Below are 13450 nucleotides of genomic sequence, written 5' to 3' on the forward strand. Positions count from 1 at the left end.
AGACTAAATCTTTACATTACGGAACATCTTGTCAGTAAGAGGTCTACTTTAAGGACTTGCACATATTCACCTGTAGAGGTATGTGAGTTATTAATTTCGTCATGTGTTTGTCTCATGCGCAAACTGTTAAACGGTATGGAAAACATCGAGTTTTGTAGATGATATCTTTGTTTATACATATACCTGGGATGAACTTGTTACGGTATTAAGGGATCTGTTCGATAGATTTCACACTGCCAATCTTACAGCTAGGCCCACCAAATGTAGTATAATGTATTTTAACCTAGAATGTTTGGGACATCTTGTAAGTGGACTAGGCCAGTTGAAACCTCACCCAAACAAAATAGGAGCAATCAGAGATGCACCTAGACCAGACACTAAGAAACAAGTAAGATCTTTCCTAGGTTTGATTGGGTTTTTGCAGGAAATTTGTCCCAAATTTTGTGGCTATAGCCAGCCCATTAACAGATTTGACTAGGAAAGGGCAACCAAACAATGTTCCCTGGGGTGTGTGCCAAGAAAAAGCATTTAACGTTTTAAAACAGAAACTGATAAGTGCATCAATCTTAAAGTTGCCAGAATTGAACAAAACTTTTGTGCTGAGGACTGATGTGTCTGATACGGGTCTTGGGGCTGTTTTGCTACAGGAACAAGAGGGGATGAAATTGCCTATTGCTTATGTAAGTAGGAAATTGCTCCCTAGGGAGCAAGACTACTCCATGATTGAGAAGGAGTGCCTAGCCTTAGTATAGGGGATAGGAAAATTCCATAATACCTTTTCGGGAGGGAGTTTACCTTACAAACAGACCATTAGCCGCTCTTATACTTGAACAAGGCAAAGGTCACCAATGCAAGATTGATGAATTTGCATTGTCTTTGCAACCGTATAGTTTCCAAACTGAGGCAATTCGAGGGTCAGAAAATGTTGATGCAGATTTTTTAAGTATGGTATAATTAGCAGATCATTTTCATTCATTATTCAAAATTGAATGTTTTAATAATTGTTTATGTTCACATTCCCTGATTTTTCTAAAAGTGTTGCCACTTTTTTTAAAGGGGGAGGTATTGTCACGGAATTGTATAAATCCTTTTATTTATTAAATACATGTACTTAAAATAGTGAGTTTGGTTCATCCTATGCCTCTAGTGCAAATCACTTTTGATGGGAAAAACCAAATACTTCTAGCGCACAGACAATGTATTGTGGCATCATCTGTGTATAAATACCTCACCATAAGGCTAAATCTTTACATTACGGAACGTCTTGTCAGTGAGCGGTATACTTTAAGGACTTGCACATCTTCAGCTGTAGAGGTATGTGAGTTATTAATTTCTTGTATATAGGTTATAACTATTGTACTACCACGTTTATTTTTTTATATTTTCTATGTAGCTTCGGCTTACGTAGTATCATGCAAATATTTTCTATTTGTTTGTGACTTAGCAAGAAATTCATATTAGCAATATATAAAGTTGCATTTTTAAGAAACGTTTAGTACCATAGGATTCTTGTTGGGCAAAATTAGGTTCACTTCTGAACTTGTGTATTGTTTTGTAATTATTATGCCAATAATATAATCTGTGTAGCTTACCATATATAACATCATTAAATTTTATCGTATATGCCTGTGTCATCATAGTACTTGGTGTTAGATGTTTTTTCAGCTTACCAGAGTGATCGGAGTGACCAGATTGATCAGAGTTATCAGAGTGATCAGAGTCGACGTGGTACCAGCTACAGAGTTAACCACAGAAGCTAATCATAGCAGCTGTAAAACTGAGTGAACAGTGTTGCTGGTCGAGTAGCAGGTGATCGAGTGTTGCTGACCGAGATTGGTGGGCGCTGATTGCTTGATTTACCAACCTGGAATACAGACTGCTTGATTGACCAGTGTGCTGGTGACGTAGTGTGTAAATCCATACATATAATCTTTCAGCCGTTGGCCAGTTGTTGGGGTTTTGTAATACCCAGTGTGTTTTTGGGACTGTAAAGATATTTTGTACATCTGTCCCTTTGTTTTCATCATCTTCACTATTTGAGTGAATACATTTTTACTATACGAGTAAAATACCACAGTTTAACTATTTGAGTAAAACACGTCATTCTTTCGTTGTGAAATCATTGTGAATCATTCACCCCTCGTCCTTGTACTGTGTAAGGTCATTTATTTGTATTTTTATTATTTATTTTGTGTGGATTATGATTAATAAGTGCATATAATATCCAAATATTGGATCAATATCCAATATTTGGATATTATATGCACTTATTAATCATAATTCTTTTCTCATTCAGGTCATTCGTCATTAAACATTGTATTTGTATCACCATCAAAAGTGCTCTGTTGTAAATCCAAAATCCCACCCCGTTATCTTGTTACATTTGATATTACTGTAATGAAATACATTATATTTTAATTTAATCATACCTTATCTATCCTTTTATTTATTATCCAGTCATACTATATCATATTTAATGAACTATTTTTTTCCTTGCTGTTGTTGTTCGCTTACATTATTCATGTCAGAACTTTGGATGTATGATAAATATTTTTCATTGGTTGCAAATACTGGATAGTAATTATTCTGTAATTTACATTACAGTTGAGAAATGTACATTTTGTACAGCGTGAAATGCACATCACATAATTGGATATAATATCCTTTTCTATTATATATATATATATATATATATATATATATATATATATATATATATTGTAATAGACCTGGGGCTCTAAAGCTGTAATAGGATGGATGGGAAGTGTGGTTTTTCTATGTCATAAATTTAACATGCTGTTCATGTCAATGAACATATAAACTGCTGAAAGAATGAATTTAAACACTGTAATGTATCAGAAGTGTATAGATCACGACTTACCTTGATATCTGTATTAAACCGTTCATGTTTATGTCAACTGTGATTGCCGGTCATGTGGTAACATGCGTCATGAAATTCAACCTCGCACATCGTTAAATACTCACAAAATCTTCTGGAATCTTATTTCATATGAATTTGTCATACCAAGAAATATGTTTATCACCCTTAAATTCCCATGACAACTCATCATTTGAATAGCACTGAGCTCTATTCCAACAGCTGACATCACGAAAATACGTCTGCAGGCAAGATGGCCGACACTAGATCACATGACCGGTTCCACACACTAAATTTGTCAAGTGCATTTTTTAAAAATTAAATTTCACTTGTTGATTGTAAATGCTGGCCTTCTTTTATACTAGAATAAGTATGTTTTGAATATTTAATGGTGTATTCTTCGTTTTTATGCTGGTCAATATATTTTCAATGTTATCAGCATTCATTGGTAGTTGTGTACTCTTCACCCAAGCTTAACTTTCTTGGTTACGATATCAAGTACGTTGATGTTTGGCGGACACGACAAAATACGTAATGTTGATATATTTGCTAATGACAGAGTGTGAACGGACAAGTGATGATAGTTAAATTGTATATTAACCCTCAGTTTGTGTTGCTGGTTGTAGAGTATCTGTTTGGCACCACCAGACCTGTTCGGCGTCCCGGATAAGCAATGATTGGTTATGTTTACATCACATGACTACTTTCCAAAGAGTATAAATACGAGTGAAATTCGAAATTCGAGAGAGAGCTGTCAACATCAGCGCTTTAATCAATATCGCTCCACCATTGAGGTAGTTATAATTACAACTTTATTGGATGGCGTTAAAAAGCTCACAGATACTTATAAAAATAAGACAAGTCTACAAATTTTAATTTCTTTATTCTCAAAAGTAGACTGGAATTATATATAGTACAACAATAGGAATCAATTCAATTCAAACAAATTCAATTCACTGCTATTGAGTCACGCTTAATATAAAAGTAATATGGTGCCACATAAATAAGCAGCTATCTCCCGCCACACTAAGAATTTAGGGTTAACTTTCAAAATACTCCGTGGGTCGTCCATTTCTCGCTGAGTGATTATGTTAAGGTTATGAAGGCCAGCATATTATAACATTTGTGTATTGCATACGTCACACGTAAGCAAACACACACATTCATGTTTTAGTCATATTTCTTGTACTAAGCATCTTACCACAATTTCATAGTCAAAAATAAAAAAGGTCCTGACTTTGAGCATTCTTGCAATTTATTATTACGTTTACACAAGTTAGCCCATACCCGCCCCCAATCTGTTACAATATATATATATCATATATATATACACACACACGTCAGAAACGCCCTGTGAGAGACATATAGCATCTTAAGTGAATGTCGACAGCTACTTCAATGCATAGAAAGAGTATAATTCATTGCTCCCCCTTTCTAATGATGTTAGTAATTTCAGGACAAAAACTGTTGAGGAATCCATTATAGTTTGCTTACATATAGTGTTTTAGGCATGGTGAGCCTGTAGAATATATGTATAGATATGTATGTACAATAAATCACTGTTTTCAATAAACTATTTTTATTCTTTCTTTTTGCAGTTGAGGAAATAAACATAACTGGATATTGAAAAGATTGGATGTTTAGAGCAATGGAAGAAAAAGTATACAAGAGACAGAGTTCTCTAGTCAGCGATGATAATGGCAATGAGGATAATACAGAGCTGCTTCCTGCTCCTTTTGACAGTGATGGAATTCCAGTAAACTGGTGTAAAGTTGGAGACTCACAACCATTTATACTGGTTCAACTGAAACCTGGCCAGTTGGAGTATGAAAAAATTTCTGCAGACTTTTCAAGAGAGAATATTAAGGTGTTGAAGATTGAAAGACTTCAGAACATGATTTACTTAGACAGATTTAAGTCAGAATTGGAAGAAATAAAGAAAACCCATAGACATGGTTAGTATTAGAAAGAGTAGTGCAACATGGAGACCATGAATGAAATTTTTTTACAAGCAGGTTGCTGTTTTCTTTTACAATACTTGCTATGACAGAAATGGAAGTTTTGCTTTTTGTCAGAGCACAACTTATTAAATTAATTATTACAATTACTTTGGTTTAAATTTGGTTCAACTTGTTGTGATCATATGGATATGGTCTGGATATGTTTTGCAACGTAGCAGCAAATTATGATTCTAACAATGAGGCAGTTGGAATACATTGCCCTGCCTTCTGTTACCCCCCACCACCACTGGGATAGGAAAGGACTTAAAAGTCTCTGGAAACCTTTGAACTGCTGTTTTAAGATCCCGACTAGCTCAGACTGGATTTAATAATTTAAAAAAATATAGGTCAGGTAGTATACAGTTTGAGAATGGTGTTTATTTGCAAGAATAGGTATGCTTGGCTACAACTGGGAACCAGTTGAGTATGTGAAGAAATCTGCATGGATATATTCTGTTATGCTTATGCTAGAAAGAGCAGGAAAAGAATGTACAATCTTGCCATGCTGGAAAATTTGGTTTTGGTTTGAGAGTACATCATCAGAAAGTGACATGGAGGTAACACCATGGCAAGACACTTAAAAATAATAGAAAGTTTAGGCCTCCAGTTCCAGCTCCTAGGCTCAGGATCGATCTGCCCATTCTGGCTTCGTGGCGCTGGGTAGAATCTATGTCCCAAGTCACGCAGAATAGTATAAGCAATTTGACAGACAAGCGGCTTAATGGGTGAGCTGATAGTCTTTATACAGTGGCAGGGCAGGGCAGAACCGACTTGATTATGAAAGGCTATTACACCACTATGCCAGAATAGTACAGACTCAAAGCAGACACTTTGGTGTTAGATAATGTCATGGTGCCTGATGCACAGGATGGCATAGGTTTGTTGGCCTGAAGGTTAGCATGTGTTGGCAGCAGCTGGAGAATCCTTACCAGGTAAGTAGGACAATATTGTTAAGGTTATAGCTGATCAGCTGATTCTTAGGAACGACACCAGGGCAGTCATGCTCACTGTCAAGATCAAGCAGCTGGTCGCCCAAGCTAATGCCATGACATAAGGGTCCATTAAAAAAGACCTGGATGTCATTTCATGCAGTGAGAGACATTTGGTTTTAGTTAGTCGCAGTACCACTCATTTCAAGAGATGAGTTCCAGTACTAAAATACATTCTGCCACCATCTGTTATCAAAGTGAAAAAAAGACAGTCATTGTTTACATTGCGTAAATATCGTCAGTAACATGGAGAGCTGAACTTCGAGGGGTGTGACTTTTTACAGGGAAGGTGGGTGATACTAACAAGATCAATCACCTTAACCTGGTAATCACAGTTAGTGTCTTTGGTTGGGAACGAGCCTGTACCCGCTTTGTGATAGTGAGAAAATAAGGCCACAGACTTACATGAAAGTGGAAAGAGCCACTATGACTGGCTAAGGAACCTAAGCCACCTGGAATTATATCACAATAAACACAACTCTTACAGCAAAGGCAAAATGATAAGCCATGTGTCCTTGCCAAGTGCCAAAGAACTCACCTCACTAGATGTACGTCCCATACACCATCTATGCAGCTTCAAGGCATGGAATGTTCCCTGCATTCCACATAAAGGCCTTGCCTACAGTTCACACAAAAGCAACACCAAAACAATCAATGGCATGTTACTTAGCAATTTGTGACCGCCACAACGACAAGCAACTGCTGTGTCCATTTTGTTCAACGTTTTACAAGTGCTTGTCATCTGTGTGGCTTCTCTCATGCCAACAAACTGCATTGCCTGGGCATAGTAGTGTCCAAACAGTCACTCTGATAGTTTAGCTCATGATAACAGCTATTGTGTTCAGAATATTATTGTCATGTCCTATATAGAACCACCTAATTTTCATTCTCGCTGGAGAAAATTTAGACAAATAGTTATTATACTGCTTTCAACCTTAGCAGCAGCAATGGTCTTGTTGTCATCAATGCATATTTTTTGTTAAAATTGACACCACATTTGAAAATCTGTCTAAAGATGATAAGCCATAATGTTTGCAGTGCTGTCCAATTGGTGGCTACCTGTATCATCGGCAAATATATCGGAAATAAGGTATTTAAGGTATAGAGATATTTCATTTATAAAGATCACAAAAGGAACAGGTCCTACATTAGAGCCTCACTGGAAATCTTCATTTAGCTGGTTCCAGTGTTTCATGAGTAGTTGCATTACTAACACTTAGTCATGTTTGCAAAGAGTGTATCAGTTGCAGCAGACTGCTAATTTCTTCTCATATATATAGTGATCAAATGCCTTTCTAATATATATATATATATATGTATGTGTATATATACATATATAACATATATATATATATATATATATATATATATATATATATATATATATATATATATATATATTCCTGAATCTCAACTGAAATCTACTTTTTAGATTTTATTGATTCACATAGCAGGAAAGGTAATTAAGAAATGTGTTAAGTAATTATTTACTAATGAAGGGCAGCGTTGAAATGGGTCTTTAATTTGATGGGCCATTGTTAGGTCCACCTTTGCAAACATTAAAGCTTGCTTCAGGGCTTCAGGAAAGTACATTCTCTAAATAATTACTGACGGGATGTGTAAGAGTCTGATGTATGATTTGTACATGTGTATTAGTATATTGGAACTAATCTCTTCTGGCCTAATAGCTTTTATTAATCAAGACTACAAGAAATGTGGCTAAGTTCCTGAATAGAGAATCCAGGTATATAAATTCTAAAGAGGTATTCATAATGCTTCAAAATGACACAAGCAGGAAATGGCATGTGGTGTGGAAATAACTTTTACAAAAAAGGGATTAGGGTGAGTGTTTTGTGTTGAAGAGTGACTTTAATCGAAGATTTTGAAACTTTGATTTTGGAGCGAGTTTAGTATAAAATAAAAACAAATTCTTTTCCATATGTGGAAAAAACTTTTTCAGTTAGGATATTGCTGTCATATATGTGTGTGTGTGTGTTTGTAATTTGGATTTTTAACGTAGCTTTAACAATTTTTCAGTCACATCTCTACAATGTCTGCAGCTTGACAGTTTATAGTGATGTCTAGCACTGGGGCATCATGCTGCAGACATGTAGTATGATGTCTGACCCAGTAACATTATACTGCAGGGTTCTTATGGTCTTTGAAGGTCTTTGACAGTTTGGGAAAAATGAAGTAGCATTGTCAAGGCCTTGAAAGTTTGGAAAATCGAGCAGATTACCCTGAGGTCTTTAAAAGTCTTTGAACATTTAAATGAACCCAAACATTTTAATTTCTTTCCATAATCACAAATACAATTGTTCAAATTTGTTAGATTCAGAGTAGAGTTTTCCTGGTTTCTTTGTTTTGAAATTAGGAAATTAATTATAGTTTGAATTTCACCATTACACAATATTGTAGTAATTTGCATTCATTGTTTTCTCATATTACATAACTTGTACACAAAATGTTAGCAAAAATAGGTCTTGGAAATCTGTTTGTGGTCTTTGAAAGTTTGGGACAAATCTTTGAATTTATCATTTAGAATTCTATATGATCCCTGTACTGACACAAGGCTGACCAGTCCTGTCACTAGCCTCTTAATTTTGAGCACCTAGCGAGGCTCAGCCTCTGAGCTGTTAGTACCATTTTATAAGTCTTTGGTATGACTCTGCTGGGGTTTTAGCCCATGACCTCCCGCATATGAGGTGGATGCTCTAACCATTCGGCCACTGGAGTTTACTGTCAACTACAATTTTTTTTGTCGTTTCATATGAATGTAAATTTTCAGAATGTACTGTTTAATTATATACAATACTTTTTTGATTGATAGAGTATGCATCCTTGCATTCAATTTTTTGAAATAATTCCAGATAAGTTTGTGTCTTTCCCACCAGAAAAAAAACATGGGAAGTACTTATTTTACATTACTTGATAAGAGATGCTGTCCTGTTTCGACAAGTTTTATAATTCTTCCAATATTTGTTTGAGTGATAGAACTTATGCAATTTACAAGCTATTATTATACTATCTCCATACCATTTGCATTGTATGCGTGTAAGTGTTGCTTAACCCTTTGAATATCAGGGGAGCAGATTTATTAAGATAAAAGAAAACTGTCAGACCAAATGTTAAAAGTATTTTCAGGATTGATGGATAAAAATCATGCTTTCTCAATTGCAGTGGATAGTCCATCAATGAATAAATCATTATGAGAACAATTGAAAAATCTTTATATAATATTTTTATGAGTATTTTTGTGTAGTTTGAGGAATTGTTTTCTCAAAATGCTGAATTGATAATTAACTCTTAAAGCTAAGTTGGGTATTATGGTTTTGCATACGGACTGGGGACGAGTATTGCAAATGAATCAAAGTAGATACTGACTCTGTTATCCATGCTGATTTATTAGCAAGTTGGGTATGGTTATGTGAGATAAAAATTAAAGGGTTTTGATTTAGATAGGGAAACTATTATCCTTTTATATAATATGGTGTGATTTGGAATAGTTAATCTATGTTTAACTGAAAGCCTTTGGAAATACAAATTGTTATACAGCCAATAATTTAGGTACTCTGTCTTCTTGAAACCAGGACTTTCAATGGTAATTATGGATTCGTCAGTACAATTATCAACAAAGGCTTTTCTTAGACTGAACATATCAATAAGGCTACATGTAGCAATTTGTTGGTTTTAAGTTTATGCATTGTTGTGTATATTTGTAAACTGATTTGTCCAATCTAGAAAGCACAGGAGAATCATTAGATGTAGCTTTCTCAGCAAATACAAATTAATTCATTACATTACATGGGAACTGTTAGTAAAGCAAGATGCATATAAATGAGATGAGGAATGTTAGGATATGGAGGAAGGTTACAGTCAGAACATTTAAAAGGTTGCATTCCAGATCAAATACTTTAAGGTGGTGAAGCATTTATTGAGTATGAGTCAGTCAAAACCATGATTTAAAAACTTAGACACCTAATAAAATCTGTTTGTAATTCAATGACAGGATTCATCATGATTTAATGAAAAGTACCATCTGTCATTGAAAATTGTCTGCCTACTAGAAAGTTATAATTTGAGCTATACCTGGTGCACAAATTATGTAAATGTCTCCACCAAAGTGTAGGTTACAGATGTAAATATTGGTAAAGATTGTATCCTTATGCCGTTACAAACTTGTTCTTTTGGCCAACTTGGAACAAATTACATATATAGTTTTATCATATACTTGATACACTTGACATACAGCATTGACAGTTTTAATATTTTGGGAATGTAAACATGTTAACATATCGCTTTATGTGAATCTGATTTGTTCAAATAAGCCCATACAGTTCATGTGCATCCTCTTTATTGATTGGCTTCAAGCATGGGATTTTTTCTCATTATGTCTTCTGGGACCATTTTGTCTAATATTACTAATAAGAAGATTTCTACCATCATTCTAATTGAATGCACAATGGATATTGCAAAAGATAGATTAGCAGTGCATAGTAGGATTCTCCCATGATTCAGTTCACATCTGGGACTATTTTGTCATGCACAGAACTTGAAAGGCGCAGCGTTTTAGCCAGAATTTAATGAAATGCCCAACGTCATTTCTTTAGTACTCTCTATTCAAGCTCTTTCCACTATATTAAAACTGTGATAAACATAAGCTCAAAAGGGTAATGATTGAAAATTAAATTTATGAAACACATGAAATAATTCCAAGCTTTTGCTTGCCAAGGCTCACAAATCTTAAAATTATTAAATTAATATTAAATTACCCATTTGAGATTCTCTGTTTATGTATTGCCAGTGATATAAATAGACTAAGATGCTCTTTCTTTAGCATCATTGTTATCATATAGTATCACTTACAGATTTTAATCCAAACGTACGCTATCTGTATCATGGCACATGTAGTGAGGTTTCCAGGATATGCGAGGAAGGTTTGGACCAGAGATTGAGCAGAATGGGCCACATTGGAAAAGGCATTTACTTCAGGTATTGTATATGTGTATATATATACATGTATATATATAGAAAGAGAGAGATAGAGAGAGAGACAGAGACTATATTTGATAAAATATCTGATCAAGGAAAAAATATGTTGGCAAGTGCTGAAAAAGATTATCCTACAAAGAGAGCTCATAGCTGCCATTTACACAGGGAGAATGTATGCTTCAGACCAGCAACATGATCTGTTTGACTTGATAAGCTATTCTAACACTGTTGGATATCACTTGATTCTTCTTGGTTTATTCCTCCATCTAAGATGTTGGCTGTGATGTATAGCCCATCATGTGCAGATAAATGGTGTTAAAGACCACAAAACCAAACCAGTAAGCTTATCCTCTTTGTACAGAACCTAGCAAAGGACCTGGATACAAACCAGCAGACTCGTGCCTTTCTATTGGATTTTCTCCAAGGCTTTTGATGGAGTACCCCATCTAGACATTTTGAAGAAGCCTTGTCACTGTGGTGCATGCAAAATGACACTAGCTGGATAGAGGGTGTTTTATCTGAATCGTGTACAGGAAGTTGTCCAAGATAATATGAAGTCCGCCTAAACACCAATTAAATCCAGAAGACACAGGTCTAGGCCCCTTCTGTTCCTGTTGTATATCAAGGACCTCCCGGAATATGATTCATAATTAACCAAACTCTTTGCAGACAATTGCCTCTTGTACAGAATCATCCATTCCTCCTAGGATTGTACTCCTTGCAGAAAGATGATGATAACCTCTATGAGTGTATGTGTGATGGATGCAAATGGCAGTGACTTTCCATCTTCATGAATGTAAGTTCTTAAGAATCACCAATTAGTGCCACCTTATTATTGTCAACCACACCATCTATATACACACCCTGACGATCAGTGCAAAATGTCTTAAGGTCCCAATTTCTAGTGACCTGTCCTGGAGTAAGCACATTTTTGACATCCCCATAAAGGATGATTCAACAATGGTTTAAGATGTGAGACAAGATCCAGGCTTCCAAAAGCAGTAGAACAAGACCTGAATGTGTCTCTACTACATGGATCCAACATACTGAATGTGTCTCTACTACATGGATCCAACATACCGAATGTGAGTTGAGCAACATCAAAGCAGTCTATAAATGTGCAGCCAGATTTGTTAAGTTTGCCTAGCAAGCAGTATAACAATAAAAACCTGGAATGGGACAAACTATCAGAAAGAGGGATAAGTCTAGAATGATGATGCTATACTGGATCATGCACCACCTAGGTGTCATAGCTACTTTCTCTAGGACTAAAGAACATAGTATAAAGTGCTGGCAGTTGCAAACAATCTCATCTGTCTATAAGGGCAGCTTCTTCCCCCCAAAGCCACTATGTGAAATAGCACCCAGAGAGCCTGATTAGCTATCCCACATTGGAATCCTTCCAATTGGTCCTGGCCACCTCCAATTCTATAATGTCAGAAACCCAGTTTTCATGGTTCTTTTAAACCTGTATAAAGTGATACTCTAACCTCATGCATGTCTACTCCTAATATCCATGAAGTGTACAGTTTCTGAAGGATGCCATATGGAATGTAAATACAATGACGATTTCACTTTGTTTATAGTTATCAACATGGTGACATCATTTTTCAAAATCTACCCTGAGCCACCCAAATCAAGGTCATTATTAGTTTTTGTGCCCTACAGATGTTTACACTTGTTATTTCATACTCAATCTCATTTATGACATTTATAATTTTGGTCAATATGTGCATTTCTGAAAATTTGCCTTAAATGTGTTTTAATATCATTTTATCGATGATCAGATTAAAGATATTATATGAGTGGACCTTAATTGTTCATATTGCATAGTATTTTATACAGAACTCTTTTTACAAGCATGTATTTTATTGTACATATATGAATTTATTTTGCATCTGATTCCTATATATTTGATTAGATTAAGTGGATGTTTCCTTTGATTTAATTTTAAATTATACCAGCATCCAGCCAATTTATTTTAAGTTATTGCTTTCTAATTGTGAGGTTGTTGTAATATGTTCCAATATTAGTGGGCGTTTTGATTTATTTAGTTTTTGTTTTATTGCATTATGGGAGATCATGTTTTGAAATAATGAGAACTGTAACAAAAGTTAACCCTTTTCTAAAATGTCTAGTAGTTAGAGCATCCACTTTGGATGTGGTAAGTTGAGGGTTTGAACCCCAGCAGAGTCATACCAAAGACTTGTAACAATGGTACTTGCAACTGCCTTACTTGGCACTCAGCATTAAGAGGTTAATGTTAGGACTGGTCAGCCTGGTGTCAGGATAATGTGACTGGGTGGGACATGATGCTACATGTCTACAGCATAATGCTTCAGTGCTAAACATCAATATAAACTCTGCAGACATATTAGCAATATGACTGACAAATTGTAAAAAGCCATGTTACAAATCCAAAACACACACACAAACACACAAATTGTGTTGAATGTTTGTGCATTTAAGCTGTTTATCCTCTTAGCTCGAAATGGTGCAAACCTGTTTTGAATTTGCACTGTTATCAATTTCTCTCTCTCTCTCTCTCTCTCTCTCTATATATATAATGTGGACTTAGTACAACTCCTAAT

The 13450-nt window shown here is 35.3% G+C and overlaps 1 protein-coding gene across 3 annotated transcripts in view; it reads left to right on the forward strand.

The window, feature by feature from the left end:
- Nucleotides 1–13450, forward strand: part of LOC149776248 (uncharacterized) — a 122819-nt gene that overhangs the window by 78395 nt on the left and 30974 nt on the right. For 2 of the 3 annotated variants that reach the window (XR_016416264.1, XM_089942660.1), the window contains exons 2-3: nt 4477–4833; nt 10736–10859. Coding sequence is in view for 2 of the 3 variants with exons in the window: in XM_089942660.1 (XP_089798786.1) it covers nt 4515–4833; nt 10736–10859 (443 nt within the window). In the remaining variant the exon portion in view is untranslated. Of the gene's footprint in view, nt 1–1650; nt 1908–4476; nt 4834–10735; nt 10860–13450 lie in introns of those variants that run through there. The other variant, XM_089942662.1, reaches the window with a different exon arrangement.

The sequence above is a fragment of the Sinohyriopsis cumingii genome, chromosome 18 (genome assembly GCF_028554795.1).
Source record: "Sinohyriopsis cumingii isolate HCF-2022 chromosome 18, ASM2855479v2, whole genome shotgun sequence".
Classification (NCBI taxonomy): Eukaryota; Metazoa; Mollusca; class Bivalvia; order Unionida; family Unionidae; genus Sinohyriopsis; species Sinohyriopsis cumingii.